This window comes from Heliangelus exortis, chromosome 6, assembly GCF_036169615.1.
Source record: "Heliangelus exortis chromosome 6, bHelExo1.hap1, whole genome shotgun sequence".
Lineage (NCBI taxonomy): Eukaryota > Metazoa > Chordata > Aves > Apodiformes > Trochilidae > Heliangelus > Heliangelus exortis.
The window spans coordinates 1,602,456-1,621,852 of record NC_092427.1 but is presented as its reverse complement, the minus strand read 5'-3'; the positions used below and the strand labels follow the sequence as shown (position 1 = coordinate 1,621,852).

The 19,397-nt window shown below is 40.3% G+C and overlaps 1 protein-coding gene across 1 annotated transcript in view; it reads right to left on the bottom strand.

The window, feature by feature from the left end:
• Positions 1-19,397, bottom strand: part of NEB (nebulin) — a 109,713-nt gene that overhangs the window by 52,460 nt on the left and 37,856 nt on the right. Inside the window, exons 41-70 of the mRNA XM_071746364.1 lie at positions 18,957-19,160; positions 18,513-18,617; positions 18,308-18,415; positions 17,781-18,092; positions 17,092-17,295; positions 16,648-16,752; positions 16,443-16,550; positions 15,629-15,940; positions 15,010-15,213; positions 14,164-14,268; positions 13,357-13,464; positions 12,507-12,818; positions 11,866-12,069; positions 11,301-11,405; positions 10,930-11,037; positions 9,633-9,944; positions 9,015-9,218; positions 8,153-8,257; positions 7,118-7,225; positions 6,303-6,614; positions 5,705-5,908; positions 4,554-4,658; positions 4,242-4,349; positions 3,550-3,861; positions 2,631-2,834; positions 2,345-2,449; positions 2,110-2,217; positions 1,636-1,947; positions 464-667; positions 112-216 (exon numbers count right to left, since the gene is read on the bottom strand). Coding sequence (XP_071602465.1) covers positions 112-216; positions 464-667; positions 1,636-1,947; positions 2,110-2,217; positions 2,345-2,449; positions 2,631-2,834; positions 3,550-3,861; positions 4,242-4,349; positions 4,554-4,658; positions 5,705-5,908; positions 6,303-6,614; positions 7,118-7,225; positions 8,153-8,257; positions 9,015-9,218; positions 9,633-9,944; positions 10,930-11,037; positions 11,301-11,405; positions 11,866-12,069; positions 12,507-12,818; positions 13,357-13,464; positions 14,164-14,268; positions 15,010-15,213; positions 15,629-15,940; positions 16,443-16,550; positions 16,648-16,752; positions 17,092-17,295; positions 17,781-18,092; positions 18,308-18,415; positions 18,513-18,617; positions 18,957-19,160 — 5,412 coding nt within the window. The remainder of the gene's footprint in view (positions 1-111; positions 217-463; positions 668-1,635; positions 1,948-2,109; positions 2,218-2,344; positions 2,450-2,630; positions 2,835-3,549; positions 3,862-4,241; positions 4,350-4,553; positions 4,659-5,704; positions 5,909-6,302; positions 6,615-7,117; positions 7,226-8,152; positions 8,258-9,014; positions 9,219-9,632; positions 9,945-10,929; positions 11,038-11,300; positions 11,406-11,865; positions 12,070-12,506; positions 12,819-13,356; positions 13,465-14,163; positions 14,269-15,009; positions 15,214-15,628; positions 15,941-16,442; positions 16,551-16,647; positions 16,753-17,091; positions 17,296-17,780; positions 18,093-18,307; positions 18,416-18,512; positions 18,618-18,956; positions 19,161-19,397) is intronic.

Genomic DNA, 19,397 nt, shown 5'->3' with positions numbered 1-19,397 from the left:
CAAATTCCTGCACAAGGATAGACTTCAATGGGATTCACAGGACTTAATCTTAAATTCACAGGACAAACACACTATTTAATAGAAATGTAGAAAACAGAATGATAAACATACCTGGCTACAGTTTAGAGCATTAGCCTTGGCTAGGTTGATTTCAGGTGTGTCTGGCATAACATGGATCATAGTCTTGTCCTTTTCCCAGGCTTCTTTGTATTTTGACTGTTAAAATAGTTCATTTTATGACACTGTAAGTATGGAATTTCACTTGTCAATAACATAAAACCCCATACAAAACCCCACTCCCGAATTAATAAAAATTAAAATTTCTGGAAAAGCATTAAACTTGCATTAAAAATACCCCTGATGAAAGCATTAGAATACCACTGATTCATTGGGTGTTTTTGAAGTGAGATTTCCCTGTAACTGTTTCTAGCTTTGATACAACTGTAAGAACATGGTAACATACAACGCTGACTTGCTCGGCGTTTGCTTTGGCCAGAACCACATCTGGGGAATCAACAACACTGGTGTATTTCAGGCTTCCGATCGGTGTCCGGTACACGTTGTCACTCAGCAGATCCTGGGCTTGCTTCACTCTCTTAATTTCTGGAGAGTCATTAGGCAGCCAGCCAATCCCACGGAGCCATTCCAGGTCTGCCTTATAAACAGCCTGCAGCAGACATGGTCAGAGAAAAGAAAATATTGAGTTTAAAATGACTGGTTTAATTCATTTAAGCTATAGAAAGAAGTATGTTTTAGAAAATGTCTAATCAGCTAGAACTAGATTAATCCTTTTTATATACAAGAGATGTTCAGTGTCATAAGGAAAACACACTCTAGAAACCAGTTCTGAAGCAGTTAATTTTTTAAACAATACATTCTAAACCTGATGCAGTCAGAGAGTTCAGTCAGACTGAACAGAACTGCCATTAATGATGAAGAGTATTAAGATCTTGAGTTTTCCTTACTCCTCTAACACCTTAAACAATTTATACATCCAAACCACCAAGCTGTGCAGCAGGACATTCAACCAAAGGTTATGGAAATAATGGGGACCAGAACTAACTGGCATAACTCCTGAAGTGGTATTAGGTAATATTTAAGTTTTAATTGAGCAAATCCTTCAGCAAAGAACAAGATCTCATTTCCAAAGTTTGTAACTAAAACAGGGGTAGTGACTGATGTTGACTGAAATCAGCAAAGCCAAAGCAGGAAGTCAGCTGCACTGACTGATTCTGCTTGGAAACCAGCCACTAAACACATCTTACCTGATATCTTACATACATTTTGTGCAATTAAATAAATTTTCAAGTCCACTCAGATAAAAGAGGAGTGAGTCAGCACAGTAGCTAACAGATAGTATTTCGTAAGTGCCATCAAAGGAAAATAAATCCTTTGTCCTCTCCAAACCATGATCCTCCAAAAGCATGTGTAACAAAGCTGATAACAGCTAAAACTTGTATAACATTTGGAGGGAATACCAACAATTTTTTTAAGAGCAAATACGAGTAATAACACGAAAAAACGAAGAAAACAATCTGCAAGTAAATCCTTTTTGACAGTATAGTATCAAACCATCAAAATAAGGCCATGATGCACAGCAAGAGCAGTAACTACCCCATCTCTCCACACACTCACATCACTCTGGAGGTCGTAGGCCTGCCTGGCGTGGATCACATCATTCTGGTCAGGCAGACAGGTCCACTGGTGCAGGTACTGGCGGTAGTCAATGTCACTGACAAGTGCCTGGCAGTCCTTGGCTGCCTGCACTGATATGGCATCCACTGGGATGTGGACCTGGGATTTGGAATCCTGGTAGGCCTTCTTGTAGAGCCGGTCGTTCTGCAGCGCCATGGCGCGCGCGGCTAGCGACAGCTTGGGGTCCTCCTGGGCAGTTTTGCACCCAATGTAGTGGCCTTTCTGCTTCTCGTGGGCTTCTTTGTATTTGTACTAGAAAGGCAAAAAAACGTCAGCAGCCACCCAGTTCTCACCTGGACACAACTGAAGAACAAAAGCTTCAGCTGCCAAGCTTTGAACCCAGCTGTGCTTGGTTCTGCTGAGGGGGACCCAGGGAGAGACAGAGGAGGCAACCATGTGAAGAGGAGACTGTACCTCACTGGCAATGTCCCTGGAAGCCTTGGCCTGTTTGATGGGAATGGCATCAGCTCTTAGGTCATAGCCTTTTGCCTTGACCTCATTCCATGCCTTCTGATACTGTTTCTGTAAAGGAAATCCATCACCCTTGTTAGAGGCAGCCAAGACTCTCTGATATCAATAACTCTGGAAGTGCAATTGTCATACTCTATGCTTGATAACACTTCTCATGCATATCATTTTATTCACTTACATTGCTGATGTTGGCAGCATTGAATTTGGACTGCAGCATCACAGGAGTATCAGCAGGAAGACAAATCTGTGTCTTATCTTTATCCCAGGCTTCCCGGTACAGGAGCTAAGGAGAAAGGGAACAGAAGGAAATTTCACTCAACACTGAGAACCCCCAACCAAATGGAACCCTTTGGTAATTCTGACTTGGAATAGTTTCCAACTTGTCATTCCCACACTGCAAGTTCTAGTCTCTACCACAAAGAAAAGCCATCACATAAATAAAATTAAGGGAAAGACAAGCTTACATCACTGAGGTTTGCAGCATTGATCTTTGCCAGGACAATGTCTGGTGAGTCAGTAATGCTGGTGAACTTCTGCTCCTCTGGCCGCGTGCGGTACACCCGGTCACTCAGGATTTCCTGGGCTTTCTTGGCTTTCACCACATCCACAGAACCTTCTGTCAACCAGCCAATGCCTCGCATCCACTCCAGGTCTGCCTTGTACACGTTCTAGAAATCAACCAGGGATTACTGGCATTGCAGAGACAACTCTATGTACAGACAGGTTTTGTAAGAAGGTTTTCCTCAAGCTCCTTCTTACGCAGTTACACAGCGAGTAGTCAAAAAAAAAAAAAAGTGGTGTACTACATCTTTTCCACAAACAGCTAAATCATAGAATCATAGAATAATTTGGGTAGGAAGGACCCTCTAAAAGTCATCTAGTCAACCCACCCATGCAGTCAGCAGGGACTCCTCAACCAGATCAGGTTGCTCAGAGCCTCGTCAAATCTCATCTTGAATATCTCCAGGGATGAAGCCTCAACTACTTGGGCAACATGTTCCATTTTTTCACCATTTTTTCATGGTAAAGAATTTTTTCCTAACATCCAATCTAAATCTACTTTTCTCTAATCCACAATCCCTGTTCCATAGAGCAGGAAAGATACTTTTAAAAGTAGTTGCTCCGTGCAAACCTGTGGCACAATCTCTGAGCAATCTGCAAGCAAATGTTCTACAACCTGACCAAAAAACCCCATCACTTTCTTCTGAACTACCCAGAACCATTCTGTCCTACAGGCTGAAAACACTCCTGATTTGGAAAGATCACCCACATGAATTAAAATAAACACTCTAGAGCTGACAGCAGGCACATGAACGTGTATTTAAGGGGATATTTGCCCAGACACTTATAAAGAGAACCCCTTCTACAGTTCCTCTCACTCACATCACTCTGGAGGTCGTAGGCCTGCCTGGCGTGGATCACATCATTCTGGTCAGGCAGACAGGTCCACTGGTGCAGGTACTGGCGGTAGTCAATGTCACTGACAAGTGCCTGGCAGTCCTTGGCTGCCTGCACTGATATGGCATCCACTGGGATGTGGACCTGGGATTTGGAATCCTGGTAGGCCTTCTTGTAGAGCCGGTCGTTCTGCAGCGCCATGGCGCGCGCGGCTAGCGACAGCTTGGGGTCCTCCTGGGCAGTTTTGCACCCAATGTAGTGGCCTTTCTGCTTCTCGTGGGCTTCTTTGTATTTGTACTAGAAAGGCAAAAAGGAATGTTGGAAGAAATGGTGAATCTGGGGTGTATTTTTCCAAAATTTTGTATTGCTACTCACATCTTTTTTTATGTTATGAAATACACTCAGGGTTTAGAAATGCCTAACATGATGCTCTACAGCGTCTGTTTATTTCCTTCATTGTTTATTATCTTTTAATATCTGCTTAATGTTAATATTCCTGTGGAAATTGTTGCCCATTTTCTACTACCAGTTCTTTGTTAGAGGAATTCAAGATGAATCTAATACACCATTTTTTAAATGTTGTATGTAGCTTATTACTTCTGATTACTTCGCTCTTGTTTTTCAAGCTAGCTGAAAATAAATAACAAAATTAAAATAAAAGTAAGGGAAGAACTTACGTCGCTTGCAATATTTCTTGATGCCTTTGCACTTTGGATTGGAATGGCATCAGCTCTCAGGTCATAGCCCTTCTTTTTGGCTTCTTCCCAGGCTTGTGTATAAAGTTTCTACACAAGAGAAGACAGAAAATGACTTCTCAGTATTCTGAAAGATGGAATTTCTATATTTCAACGTTTTTCTATTTTTTTTTCTTTTGATTTTCACAAATGCATATTTAGAAGCTCTTTTATGATTAAAGCAATACTTGAATTGCTTAAATTAAGTAAAAATTCTGAATATCCATTAGTCTAGTATGTGTTAAATGTTCTTACCTTGCTAACATTGACTGAGTTGGCCTTTGCTAGCAAAATTTCTGGTGTGTCAGGCATGACATGAATTGACTTTTTGTCTGCATCCCAGGCTTCTGTGTATAAACGCTAGGAGAGAGGAAAACACATGCCTTCAAAAAGTTTCTTTATGTGTGTCATGGTGGAGACACTGCAGATTTGAAAGCAGTAGTTATCAAAAGTATGTCCATAATATAAAAGAGAAGCAGAACAAGACACATAAAACCGAGCTAATACATTTGTCCAAAGAAAATATTTTACAGTTTTACAAGGGGTAGATCAAGCAAGCTTTTGGCAAACTGACAGAACAAAGCTTCTCACTGAGAAGCTCAAGACAGAAGCTTTGTCCTTATTCATTATTTCTCAGTATGCTGGCACAGCAAAAGATTTAGGATTGTTGGAAAACTTCTCTAGGAGGAAAACAATATTCATTATTCTGCTGTATCTGTACGAGTTGTTTGATTGATGCTTCTTAAAGGGAAGGAGTAGGTATTTTGTGACTTCCAGCCTTCAGGTGTGTGATAAATTGAAGCTTCACTCCCAAAGAACATAAGCTATTTCCTCATAATTTGTTTATCATGCAGTATGACATTCAGTCAACAGTACATCACCATATCAGCTGCAGGAAAAACCTCAGCATTCTGCTACATCCTGTCTCATAGCATAGCCATGGCATCACCACCTTTGGATATACCCTAACACCTTGTGGGACATCATTTCTGCAGATTTCACAGTATTGTCTAAAGAACTGGAAAAATATTTAGCCTGTCCTATCCAAGATGAGCTTTGTGTAGTGAAGCAGCATTAACAAAACAGAAAAAGTGTATCAACCCAAAATTTTAAAATAAGATCTCAATTGAGATAGGAGGAAGAGGAAATTCAACATAAATTTTAGTATTACTCTTGAAAAATAAGTAATTTAGGCGATTTTTATTTTTCTGGACATTTTTATTAAGTGTCAGACAGCACCTTAGCTGTCCTGTGCAAAGGCTGAATTTGAAAAGTTCTCTAAGTCCACAATAAAAGAGTTTAGTCTTACTTTGTATTTTGTATCTTTCACCCAAAGAGGAGGTTCTGTTAGCTGGTAATACTAGGGATTTTCTGAAAAGAATAAACAAATACACAAAAAATCTTACCTTGCTCATTATCTCAGCATTTTGCTTGGCCAAAACCATGGGCACAGAATCTGTCACACTGGTAAATTTAACTTGGTCTGGTGGCTGACGGTATTTCCTGTCACTCAGGATTTCTCCAGCCCTCTTTGCTTTCTCAACTTCAAGGGAACCAATAGGAACCCATCCAATACCTCTTAGCCATTCCAGGTCTGCTTTGTAAACAGCCTGGAAAAAAATTGCAAGTTAATTACATGTGTGAAAATGTGGTCAAATGTTAAAATAATTAGAAGTATGTCCTAGTTCAGAGAAACAATTGTATATATTTCTGCATAGTGGAAGGATATAGTTGTATTTTTGAAGATTCAATAAAATAATTGGTAAACAAAAAAGGAGTAGAGTTATTGAAGAACTCCACAAATACTAGTTACACATAAATTACACCTCAAGCTAAGGACCTAGAAAATAGGATTATACATAAATTTGATGATTGAAAGTTAAACATTTCGCCTTTACCAACGCTTACGGTGCAAGCAACTAAGGCATAATATATGTTGTAAAAATCAAATTCTATAGGACCAGTAAATTCAATGATGCATTGTAAAATGAATTATTTACTCACATCACTCTGCAGATCATAGGCTTGCCTGGCATGCATCACATCGTTCTGGTCTGGCAGACAGATCCACTGATGTATATAGTGGCGGTAATCGATGTCGCTGACCAACCCTTGGCATTTCTTGGCCAACACAATTCCCAGCATGTCCACTGGGCTACTGAAGCTTGTCTTGGACTTCTCAAAGGCTTTCTTGTACTCTCTGTCACTCTGGATCTTGGCCACGTGCATGGACCACACCATCTTGGGATCATCCTCTATGTTCCGGGCCCCAATGTGGTGGCCCAGCTGCTTGCGGTAGCCTTCTTTGTACTTGTACTGAAATATAAAGCAAGACAGTGATCTTCTCTGTCACCTCTAAACATCAGTTATTCAAATATTTCCAAGAGTAAAATACCCAAATTTCTCTATAAACTACAATGAAAAAAACCCAAATTGTCGAAACAGCTTCGGTGCTAACCCTGTGGATTATCACAATAAACGTTTACTATTTGAGTTTGAATGCTAAATAGTGATTTTTAAGAAAGCTTTTTCAACAAAGCACTCTTCATCAATATTGATGATGAATCATCTTATCCATTTCAATTATAATAACATACATACCTAAGATTTACCTAAAGATACATCTTTATGAGCTATAAAAGTAACATAAAAACAGTATTCTATTGTCCATGTAACCTCTCAACCTCACTATGTACAATTACAGTATTCAAACATATATAATAAAATATGTTTTATTCTTTTAAAGAATGCAGTTGATAATGTTCAGGTTGCAGAGAACAGAGGTCACCACACAAATCAATGAAAAACTAGTTTCTTACATCACTGGCAATTTGCCTCGATGCTTTGGCAGCCTGAATGGGGATTGCATCAACTCTCAAGTCATAGCCTTTCTTTTTATCTTCTTCCATGGCTTGTTTGTAGAGTTTCTGGAAAGGTGAAGAATTACACAAGAGGACCCATGTAAGTAAGGTTCATGTGTCATGCAAAACAAGCTCTTTGTAAGTAGAGTTTTTAGACTGTGAAAACATTTTTTCTATCTCAGCTTTATTGAACTTTCTTAACTCACAGCCTCAGATGAGCAAACAAATTCACAAAGGAAGGGGTTTGCTAAATACTTTATCTAACAATATTTTTCTTTTACTGCTTTAGCATAACACTGGCTAGAATTTTAAAGACAAACTATTCTTCTACACAGGTGGAATAAAAAGTCAGTTTTAAAGCCACATCTTATTGAATTGAATTCAATTGCCTGCACTAACACTGAACACTGGTAGCACTGCTCTTTAGAGTTGTACTGGAAATTACCTTTTTGGCATTTCCAGTGCTGGAATTAATTTTGAACATTCCAAACAGTTTGTATTTTTGCAGAAATTACTCAAAAAAATTCCCTTCTCATGGAATTGATTACAGAATCCCAGAATGTTTGGGTTGGAAGAGACTCCAAGCTCATCCAGTCCAACCTTTGGCCAACACCACAGTCAATACTAAACCCTGTCCTTAAGGCCCAGCTCCAAATGCCTTTTAAATGCCTCCAGGGATGGGGACTCCACCACTGTCCTGGGCCATTCCAATGCCTGACAACCCTCTGAGGGAAAAAATATTTCCTACCATCAGGCTGACCCTCCCCTGGCACAGCTTCCATCCATTTCCTCTCCATATATATTCTCAATAGTGCTCACAGATATACATTTGTACTACTGTAAAAATGCACAAATGATGTTTTCAAAGTCACAATTTTGAGGACAAGTGCTAGGAATTCCTTAAAGACACAGATCATATCATAATATTTAACAGAATATTGGTGCTCCAGCCATGAAACAGAGGAGTTACATTTAGAGACCTCACATACTCACCGTGCTGTAGTTCTGCTTGTTCTGTTTTGCCAGTGTGATTTCAGGTGTGTCAGGCATGATGTGGATTTGTGTCTTGTCTTTATCCCAGGCCTCAGTATATAAACGCTGCAGAAAAAGGAGTGGATGTTATAGGGGGGAAAACATAAGGTGACAAAAGTGAGACCTCCTAAGAAATAACAAGAATTACAGATCTGTACTCCAAGTTAAACCTAAGAAATCCTGATTCCATACACAGCAATTATATTTTAGATCCAGTCCTCTAAGTCACTTGAGGTCCAGGTCAAGATTGATTAACCTAGAAAATATTCTATTAAAAAAAAAAATGTTTGTAATAGAGCCACAGATATCAGACACACAGAGCTCTCAACTCTGAGAACAAGGCCTGTTTGGAAGAGGAAAATTTTTCGTTGACATAAAGAGGATGGAGATCAGGGCCACAGATTCAGATTCACAGATTACCTTTTAAGTACTATGCTGAACTGATTAAAATTAAGGTATTTCAAAGGCTGTCTTAAAACAAGTAGGTTATTATTTACTAGATTACTAGAAAAACTTGATAAACTATTGAATTTACTAGACAACTGGCTGCATTAAAAATTAGATGAAATTTAGGCAACAAATTGCTAGCTATGCAGTAGAGAACGTGGAAAGATTCACCACTGATAATTCCAGTTTAATTTGGCAATGTGGAAGATGTTCTTAAAATAGCACTTACTGAAAACAAATTACCTTTTGAAGGCAGCTTTCACCTGTAGAGCCCTGTGTTTCTGAAATTTCACACAGCAACCACACATCTGTATCTATGGTCTCCAGTGTTTAGGAGGAGATTGCTGACATGTTGCCCAATCAGAACAAGACTCACCTTATTCATTGTGTCTGCATTCTGCTTGGCTAGGACCATCTCTAGAGAATCAGTCACACTGGTGAACTTGATGGTGTCAGGACGCTGACGGTATATTTTATCACTCAAAATCTCTCCTGCCTTCTTGGCCTTTTCAACCTCCAGGGAACCAATTGGGACCCAACCAATGCCTCGTAACCATTCCAGGTCAGACTTGTAGCAGTTCTAGGACAAAAAATACACCCATCATCATTATGATCATAATATCAATACAATTTACATGGTGTGCCTTCTCTCAGTTAAGTAAACTCACTACTGATGTTTAATTCAAACAAAATAGAATAATTTAGAAAAAAATCTTAGAAAATAAAACTTCATTTCATCTAGAAGAGCGAAATAAGTATGGAAGTACCACGGAATGGTAAATGAGATACAGTTCAAATTATAGAATTACAGAATTCCATTTAAATACTAGTTGGTTACTACATCGTGTAGCAGACATGAGTTTCAATTTACCAAAGAAGTTAAGAGCAACTCTTGAAAATTGTGTTCCACCACATATTTATGTGATTTCCTGCTCCACATATATATTATATCAAGCACATTCCTCAGCTAAAAATGAAAGCAGAAGGAGCTTACATCACTCTGCAGATCATAGGCTTGCCTAGCATGGATCACATCGTTCTGGTCTGGCAGACAGATCCACTGATGTATATAGTGGCGGTAATCGATATCGCTGACCAACCCTTGGCACTTCTTGGCCAACACGATTGCCAGCATGTCCACTGGGCTACTGAAGCTTGTCTTGGACTTCTCAAAGGCTTTCTTGTACTCTCTGTCACTCTGGATCTTGGCCACATGCATGGACCACACCATCTTGGGATCATCCTCTATGTTCCGGGCCCCGATGTGGTGGCCCAGCTGCTTGCGGTAGCCTTCTTTGTACTTGTACTGAAATGATATACAGTCATATTCACTTGGTATATTTATTAAATAATAAATAACTCCTACAGTGTAACATGATAATTGATGTATTTTTAGAGAAAAATATTATTTACATCTTTCTTGTGCTTTGTTATTTTTCACACAACTAAGGTTTTTATTACGAACATAATTATATTTTATTATCGTTCTTTAATTATCTTTTACTACTTTTTTATTTATAACTATATCATGCTTTTAATTAACTAGATATTTAACTTCATATTATTACTACCAAGTAGGTAGTCTGATATTCCACATCTTTTTAGCATTGACATTAAAATTTAAGGGTTAACTTATTGGTAACCTTTTTGGTGAAAATAGTCTGAGTTGGTCTTAACACTAGCAGTTTAAATACCAATCTTGATATAAAAACAAAAGAGAAAAAAAAATCTGTTATCCTCTCTCTCTTAGTGATGTTTCCTCATCCAGAAGCAAAACCTCTCACAGTCATTGCATTTGTTTTTCCTGATTTTGTATTCAGACATCTTGAATTTCAATGTAGTACTTCAGAAGGATGATTTTTTCTCAGGAAAAGACAAGACTTTAGAACATTTAGAATTTATTCCCTAATAACATCTATTTTGGAGAGATTTAAAAATATTTCCTATTTTTAATCAGGAATTAATTTGACTAAAAACTTCCGACATAGACTCATCTCCCTTGCAGATCAGTTTTCCTGAATATCCATGGGTATCAGTGGAACTATTACAGAGGACATAGAAATAAGCTTCTGTTATTTGATTTCTGTGATAATTTACCTCATGCAGAGAGATAATGGTTGTCCATTCCTCTCATGTACTAAAGACAAGCAGTAGAATCACTGGATTTCAGTATTATCTATTCTATGAACTTAAAGGTACTACATTAACAAACAATGGAACAAACATTCTGATTCTTCAGCATTTCTAAATTCCTACAGACATGATTAAAAAAAGAAAAAAAGTGTGCTTACATCACTGGCAATCTCTCTGGATGCTTTGGCAGACTGAATAGGAATGGCATCATAACGTAAATCATAACCCTTCTTCTTTGAATCCTCCAAAGCTAGTTTGTACATTTTCTGTGAGAAAAATAAAAATGAAGTTACACTTCAGTTAAGCACATCTCTGTAGTAACAAAAATTAACAGAAATTAAGCCTCTAAATGATACAGTTCATGTTCAGACAACTTAAATAACTGAACATAGCTCTACGATCTCCAGAAAAAAAAAAAATAAAAAAACAGATTTCTAAGATCTTGTAATTGTACTGTAGACACTTGCAAACTGAAGTCATTGCACTTTCAGAAACCCTTTAACTCTCACACCTTTTCAGGTTTACTCACCTGACTGTAGTTTATTTTGTTTTGTTTAGCTAGCAGGATTTCTGGTGTGTCAGGCATGACATGAATCATGGTCTTATCTTTATTCCATGCTTCAGTGTATAAACGCTAAGAAAGAACACAGTAAGAGGTTAACATTGCATTCCAAAACAAGTCAGCACCTCATTAACCAAGAAAAACATTGAGCATTCAAGACAAGATTATAGGAAATTTGTCATGGATAAAAAGTTCTACATTTAATCAGAGAAAGCTACCACTATTAAAAGGAGAATTTGTCTGAAGAAATTTACCAACATGTATAAAACTCCCCCTTTCTTTAAGACTAATACAACAAGCAAAACAGCATTACTGCTTATGACACAGACATGCCACAAAAAATACAGAATATCAGGACAAAGTGGAGTGTTGCATTAAATGGGCCAAAGGTTATGACTGAACTGAACACAGCACTCTTTCTAAAAAAATTCCATCTCTGAACTTAAGCATAACTTGTGATCAGTATATTTCTCATACTGTCTTGAACATTGAGGAGATTGCTGACATGTTGCCCAATCAGATCAAGACTCACCTTATTCATTGTGTCTGCATTCTGCTTGGCTAGGACCATCTCTAGAGAATCAGTCACACTGGTGAACTTGATGGTGTCAGGACGCTGACGGTATATTTTGTCACTCAAAATCTCTCCTGCCTTCTTGGCCTTTTCAACCTCCAGGGAACCAATTGGGACCCAACCAATGCCTCGTAACCATTCCAGGTCAGACTTGTAGCAGTGCTAGGACAAAAAAAATACACAGGTTATTCTAACTATAGTAATACAAATACAGCATACTATAGTAATACAAATACAAATACAGTATCAATTCATAGTTAAGTAAAATCACTACTGACGTTTAATTCAAACAAAATAGAATAATTTAGAAAAAAATCTTAGAAAATAAAATTTCATTTCATCTACATGAAGAATGAAATAAGTATGGAAGTACCATGAAATGGTAAATGAGATACAGTTCAAATTATAGAATTACAGAATTCCATTTAAATACCAGTTGGTTACTACATCGTGTAGCAGACATGAGTTTCAATTTATCACAGAAGCTAAGAGCAGCTCTTGAAAATTGTGTTCCACCACATATTTATGTGATTTCCTGGTCCACCTCTGTATAATATCAAGCACATTGCTTATCAAAAATGAAAGCAGAAAGAGCTTACATCACTCTGCAGATCATAGGCTTGCCTAGCATGGATCACATCGTTCTGGTCTGGCAGACAGATCCACTGATGTATATAGTGGCGGTAATCGATATCGCTGACCAACCCTTGGCACTTCTTGGCCAACACGATTGCCAGCATGTCCACTGGGCTACTGAAGCTTGTCTTGGACTTCTCAAAGGCTTTCTTGTACTCTCTGTCACTCTGGATCTTGGCCACGTGCATGGACCACACCATCTTGGGGTCATCCTCTATGTTCCGGGCCCCGATGTGGTGGCCCAGCTGCTTGCGGTAGCCTTCTTTGTACTTGTACTGCAATATAAACCAAGACAGTGATCTTCTCTGTCACCTCTAAACATCAGTTATTCAAATATTTCCAAGAGTAAAATACACAAATTTCTCCATAAACTACAATGAAAAAAACCCAAATTGTCAAAACAACTTCGGTGCTAACCCCGTGGATTATCACAATAAACGTTTACTATTTGAGTTTGAATGCTAAATAGTGATTTTTAAGAAAGCTTTTTCACCAAAGCACTCTTCATCAATATTGATGATGAATCATCTTATCCATTTCAACTATAATAATATACATACTTAAGATTTACCTAAAGATACATCTTTATGAGCTATAGAACTAACATAGAACCAGGATTCTATTGTCCATGTAACCTCTGAACCTCACTTTTTACAATTTGAGTATTGAAACATATACAATAATTTCCTTCCAAATATCTATTATTTGAGATTACAGTTTAGTTGAAATGCCTTTTATATAATGCAGTTGATAATGTTCAGGTTGCAGAGAACAGAGGTCACCACACACATCAATGAAAAACTAGTTTCTTACATCACTGGCAATTTGCCTCGATGCTTTGGCAGCCTGAATGGGGATTGCATCAACTCTCAAGTCATAGCCTTTCTTTTTATCTTCTTCCATGGCTTGTTTGTAGAAGTTCTGAAAAGGTGAAGAATTAAACAAGAATTAAACTTACTTACCCATGTAAGTAAGGTTCATGTATCGTATTATATTCCCTGCAAATCAAGCTCTTGGTAAGTAGAGTTTTTAGACTGTGAAAACATTTTTTCTATCTCAGCTTCATGGAACTTTCTTAACTCACAGCCTCAGATGAGCAGATGGTACAAATTCACAAAGGAAGGGGTTTGCTAAATACTTTATCTAACAATATTCTTCTATTACTACTTTAGCATAACACTGGCTAGACTTTTAAAGACTATGCTTCTACACAGGTGGAATAAAAAGTCATTTTTAAAGCCACATCTTATTGAATTGAATTTAATTGCCTGCACTAACACTGAACACTGGTAGCACTGCTCTTTAGAGCTGTACTAGAAACCCACTTTTTGGCACTTTCAGTGCTGGAATTAATTTTGTACATTGCCAACATTATGCATGTTGGCAGAAATTACTCAAAAAAATTCCCTTCTCATGGAATTCATTCTCCAGAGTGCTCATAGATATACATTTGTACTGCTGTAAAAATGCACAAATGATGTTTTCAAAGTCACAATTTTGAGGACAAGTGCTAGGGATTCCTTAAAGACACAGATTATATCATGTATACAAGGTTTAACAGAATATTGGTGCTCCAGCCATGAAACAGAGGAGTTACATTTAGAGACCTCACATACTCACCGTGCTGTAGTTCTGCTTGTTCTGTTTTGCCAGTGTGATTTCAGGTGTGTCAGGCATGATGTGGATTTGTGTCTTGTCTTTATCCCAGGCCTCAGTATATAAACGCTGCAGAAAAAGGAGTGGATGTTATAGGGGGGAAAACATAAGGTGACAAAAGTGAGATCTCCTAAGAAATAACAAGAATTACAGATCTGTACTCCAAGTTAAACCTAAGAAATCCTGATTCCATACACAGCAATTATATTTTAGATCCAGTCCTCTAAGTCACTAAGATTGAGTTACTTAGAAAATATTCTATTAAAAAAAAATATGTTTGTAATAGAGCCACAGATATCAGACACACAGAGCTCTCATCTCTGAGAACAAGGCCTGTTTGGAAGAGGAGAAGGTTTCGTTGACATAAAGAGGATGGAGATCAGGGCAACAGGTTCAGGAAAACTTACCTTTTAAGTACTATGCTGAACTGATTAAAATTAAGGTATTTCAAAGGCTGTCTTAAAACAAGTAGGTTATTATTTACTAGATTACTAGAAAAACTTGATAAACTATTGGATTTACTAGACAACTGGCTGCATTAAAAATTAGATGAAACTTAGGCAACAAATTGCTAGCTATGCAGTAGAGAACGTGGAAAGATTCACCACTGATAATTCCAGTTTAATTTGGCAATGTGGAAGATGTTCTTAAAATAACACTTACTGAAAACAAATTACCTTTTGAAGGTACGTTTCACCTGTAGAGCCCTGTGTTTCTGAAATTTCACACAGCAACCTCACATCTGTATCTATGGTCTCCAGTGTTTAGGAGGAGATTGCTGACATGTTGCCCAATCAGATCAAGACTCACCTTATTCATTGTGCTTGCATTCTGCTTGGCTAGGACCATCTCTAGAGAATCAGTCACACTGGTGAACTTGATGGTGTCAGGACGCTGACGGTATATTTTGTCACTCAAAATCTCTCCTGCCTTCTTGGCCTTTTCAACCTCCAAGGAACCAATTGGGACCCAACCAATGCCTCGTAACCATTCCAGGTCAGACTTGTAGCAGTTCTAGGGCAAAAAATACACAGGTTATTCTAACTGTAGTAATACAAATGCAATTTACATGGTGCATCAATTCATAGTTAAGTAAAATTACTACTGACGTTTAATTCAAACAAAATAGAATAATTTAGAAAAAAATCTTAGAAAATAAAACTTCATTTCATCTACATGAAGAATGAAACAAGTATGGAAGTACCACGGAATGGTAAATGAGATACAGTTCAAATTGTAGAATTACAGAATTCCATTTAAATACCAGTTGGTTACTACATTGTGTAGCAGACATGAGTTTCAATTTATCAAAGAAGTTAAGAGCAACTCTTGAAAATTGTGTTGCACCAGATTTGTTTGTGTTTCCTGGTCCACCTCTGTATAATATCAAACACTTTGCTTATCAAAAATGAAAGCAGAAGGAGCTTACATCACTCTGCAGATCATAGGCTTGCCTAGCATGGATCACATCGTTCTGGTCTGGCAGACAGATCCACTGATGTATATAGTGGCGGTAATCGATATCGCTGACCAACCCTTGGCACTTCTTGGCCAACACGATTGCCAGCATGTCCACTGGGCTACTGAAGCTTGTCTTGGACTTCTCAAAGGCTTTCTTGTACTCTCTGTCACTCTGGATCTTGGCCACGTGCATGGACCACACCATCTTGGGATCATCCTCTATGTTCCGGGCCCCGATGTGGTGGCCCTGCTGCTTGCGGTAACCTTCTTTGTACTTGTACTAGAAGCAAAAAACAGTTGAGGGAGTGATAATTGAGTTTTCCTCTACAACACGGGCAGCCTCTGTAGCACAATCACCAACTTAATACTTGAAACCAGACAGAATTTAGACAGAGAAAATTGTCAGCGTACAATCTACAGTGTAGAGCAACAGAAGGATGTAACATTATCTGTCTGATACCAACCTCACATTTTTGATGACGCTACTTTTTTTAAAGATCAAGAGCTTTTGCCCAAGTCCCACACCTACTGCATCCAGACCATCTGTAAATTCCTTCACAATCCTGCATACTAATGACTTGCAAGGCCAGCTACAGGCAAAGGCTCCAGAACCATCACATCCATGACAAAGCTTAGTGGCCATGCTGTGTCAGAGCTGCTTAGAGGAATGAGTCAGAGCACCCTCCATTCCTCTACAGCTGAAAGTCCTGGGTTTCAGCTGCAGCCACCTGAAAACTGCCCCATTTGACAGGGTGTGCCTCCAAGGGCTCCTGTGAACTTACATCACTTGCAATGTCTCTGGAAGCTTTGGCTGACTTGATGGGGATGGCATCTACCCTCAGGTCATAGCCCTTCTTCTTCTCCTCCTCCATCGCCAGCCTGTACATTTTCTGAAAGAACAACAAGCATTCCCATCACAAACAACACTTCATCCCAAGCCACAGCAGTGCCCAGGCATGGACACCCAGGCCCAGCTCAAACACCTACCTCACTGTAGTTCACTTTGTTCTGCTGGGCTAGCAAAATCTCAGGTGTGTCTGGCATGATGTGAATGCTGGTTTTATCCTTCTCCCAGGCTGCTGTGTATGAGCGCTGGAAAAAGGAGCGTGGTGTCAAGAGAGATCAAAGGAACACAGGGCAACAAGCTCAGCAACTGCAGCAAGGGGCCTCGACTTCGTGGTGACTCAGGAATGCCTTTTCTTGGACAGAAAACAATCAAACACTTCCCCCACTTTTCTTTTCCACCCTGCACCCAATCACTGCTCCAAACACACCCCAGAGTTTCATCTCAACCAAGGAACACAAACCCCCCGACGCAAGACGATTCAACCTCCCCCTGGCAGACCCCAGGTCCCCAGATGGAGACAGCCCCACTCCCCAGGGAAGGAAGGTGCTCGTTGCCCTCCGGGTGCACACACAAGGACATCTCACTTGGTTCATAATCTGTGAGTTGTGCTTTGCCAGCACCATGGGCATGGAGTCAGGCAGGCTGGTGAATTTGATGGTGTCTGGGTGCTGCCGGTACTTCTTGTCACTCAGGATGAGGCCCGCCCTCTTATTCTTCTCCTCGTCCAGTGAGCCAATGGGGGACCAGCCAATGCCCCTCAGCCACATCAGGTCAGACTTGTACACATTCTGAAAGGGCAGGAAGGACACAAACAGCTCAACAACCTCCTCACTCTACGTAACCACTTCTCCTAACAAGAGAAGCTCTGGCTTCAATGCACGTTCCCCTGTGACAGTCCCACCCACCACCAGAAAAGGCATTCGAGTGCTCAGCTCCCTCACCACTGCACTCAGGGCTTCTTTTGCCCACAGCGTCTATAAAAAGGATACATTTGACTTTCTTTTCCTTCCCTTAAATACAGAACTCCAGACACATCCAGCAATCCTCCCACATCATGCAACATAGAACGTTTCTGTGACCATAAAGTATGACACCACATAAATTTCTTTCTGCTCATTCTTGACAAAAATTTTCAGTAAGAGAGTAGGGCCCAGTCTAGTTGCAGGCTCACAATATCAGCCAAGGCTTTTTTCTCCACCTGGACCTTCTCCAACAAAGGAACAGAAGACAAGAGACACTTGTGGGTTTAACACAGAAGAAAACAACAACTTACATCACTCTGGAGGTCATACACTCTCCGGGCTTGTACAATATCACTCTGGTCTGGCAGACAAGTCCACCGATGCAGGGGGTGCTTGTAATCAACATCACTGACCAGCTCCTGGCATTTCTTGGCCAACACAATTCCCAGCATGTCCACTGGGGTACTGAAGTTCGTCTTGGACTTCTCAAAGGCTTTCTTGTACTCTCTGTCACTCTGGATCTTGGCCACATGCATGGACCACACCAACTTGGGATCATCCTCTATGTTCCGGGCCCCGATGTGGTGGCCCTGCTGCTTGCGGTAGCCTTCTTTGTACTTGTACTGCAGGACAAAAGAAGCTCAGTAAGTTTCTGAGCAGCTCTTCTCCCTTCTGACACTATTCTCTACCAGCTCCTGCCAGCCACAGATTTGCTAATGGAACCTGGCAGGATCACCATGTGAACAGGCCTCTATGTGCAGCAGATCCCCACTGTGTCTTACACTCCCATCCTCCCCCATCGGACAGGGTGTGCCTCCAAGGGCTCCTGTGAACTTACATCACTTGCAATGTCTCTGGAAGCTTTGGCTGACTTGATGGGGATGGCATCTACCCTCAGGTCATAGCCCTTCTTCTTCTCCTCCTCCATTGCCAGCCTGTACATTTTCTGAAAGAACAACAAGCATTCCCATCACAAACAACACTTCATCCCAAGCCACAGCAGTGCCCAGGCATGGACACCCAGGCCCAGCTCAAACACCTACCTCACTGTAGTTCACTTTGTTCTGCTGGGCTAGCAAAATCCCAGGTGTGTCTGGCATGATGTGAATGCTGGTTTTATCCTTCTCCCAGGCTGCTGTGTACGAGCGCTGGAAAAAGGAGCGTGGTGTCAAGAGAGATCAAAGGAACACAGGGCAACAAGCTCAGCAACTGCAGCAAGGGGCCTCGACTTCGTGGTGACTCAGGAATGCCTTTTCTTGGACAGAAAACAATCAAACACTTCCCCCGCTTTTCTTTTCCACCCTGCACCCAATCACTGCTCCAAACACACCCCAGAGTTTCATCTCAACCAAGGAACACAAACCCCCCGACGCAAGACGATGCAACCTCCCCTTGGCAGACCCCAGGCCCCCAGATGGAGACAGCCCCACTCCCCAGGGAAGGAAGGTGCTCGTTGCCCTCCGGGTGCACACACAAGGACATCTCACTTGGTTCATAATCTGTGAGTTGTGCTTTGCCAGCACCATGGGCATGGAGTCAGGCAGGCTGGTGAATTTGATGGTGTCTGGGTGCTGCCGGTACTTCTTGTCACTCAGGATGAGGCCCGCCCTCTTATTCTTCTCCTCGTCCAGCGAGCCAATGGGGGACCAGCCAATGCCCCTCAGCCACATCAGGTCAGACTTGTACACATTCTGAAAGGGCAGGAAGGACACAAACACCTCAGCAACTTCCTTGCTACATGGAAACACTTCTCCTAACAAGAGCAGCTATCCCTACCAAAAGTCGTTCCCCTGCGCTAACCGACCCAACACCAGAAAAGGCCCCGCAGTGCAGCTCAGCTCCTCCCAACATGGAGGCACCAGTTAAAAACAGCAGAAAGTGATATGCAACCTACAAAGTGTTCTCTCTATCTTCTTCGATTCCCTGAC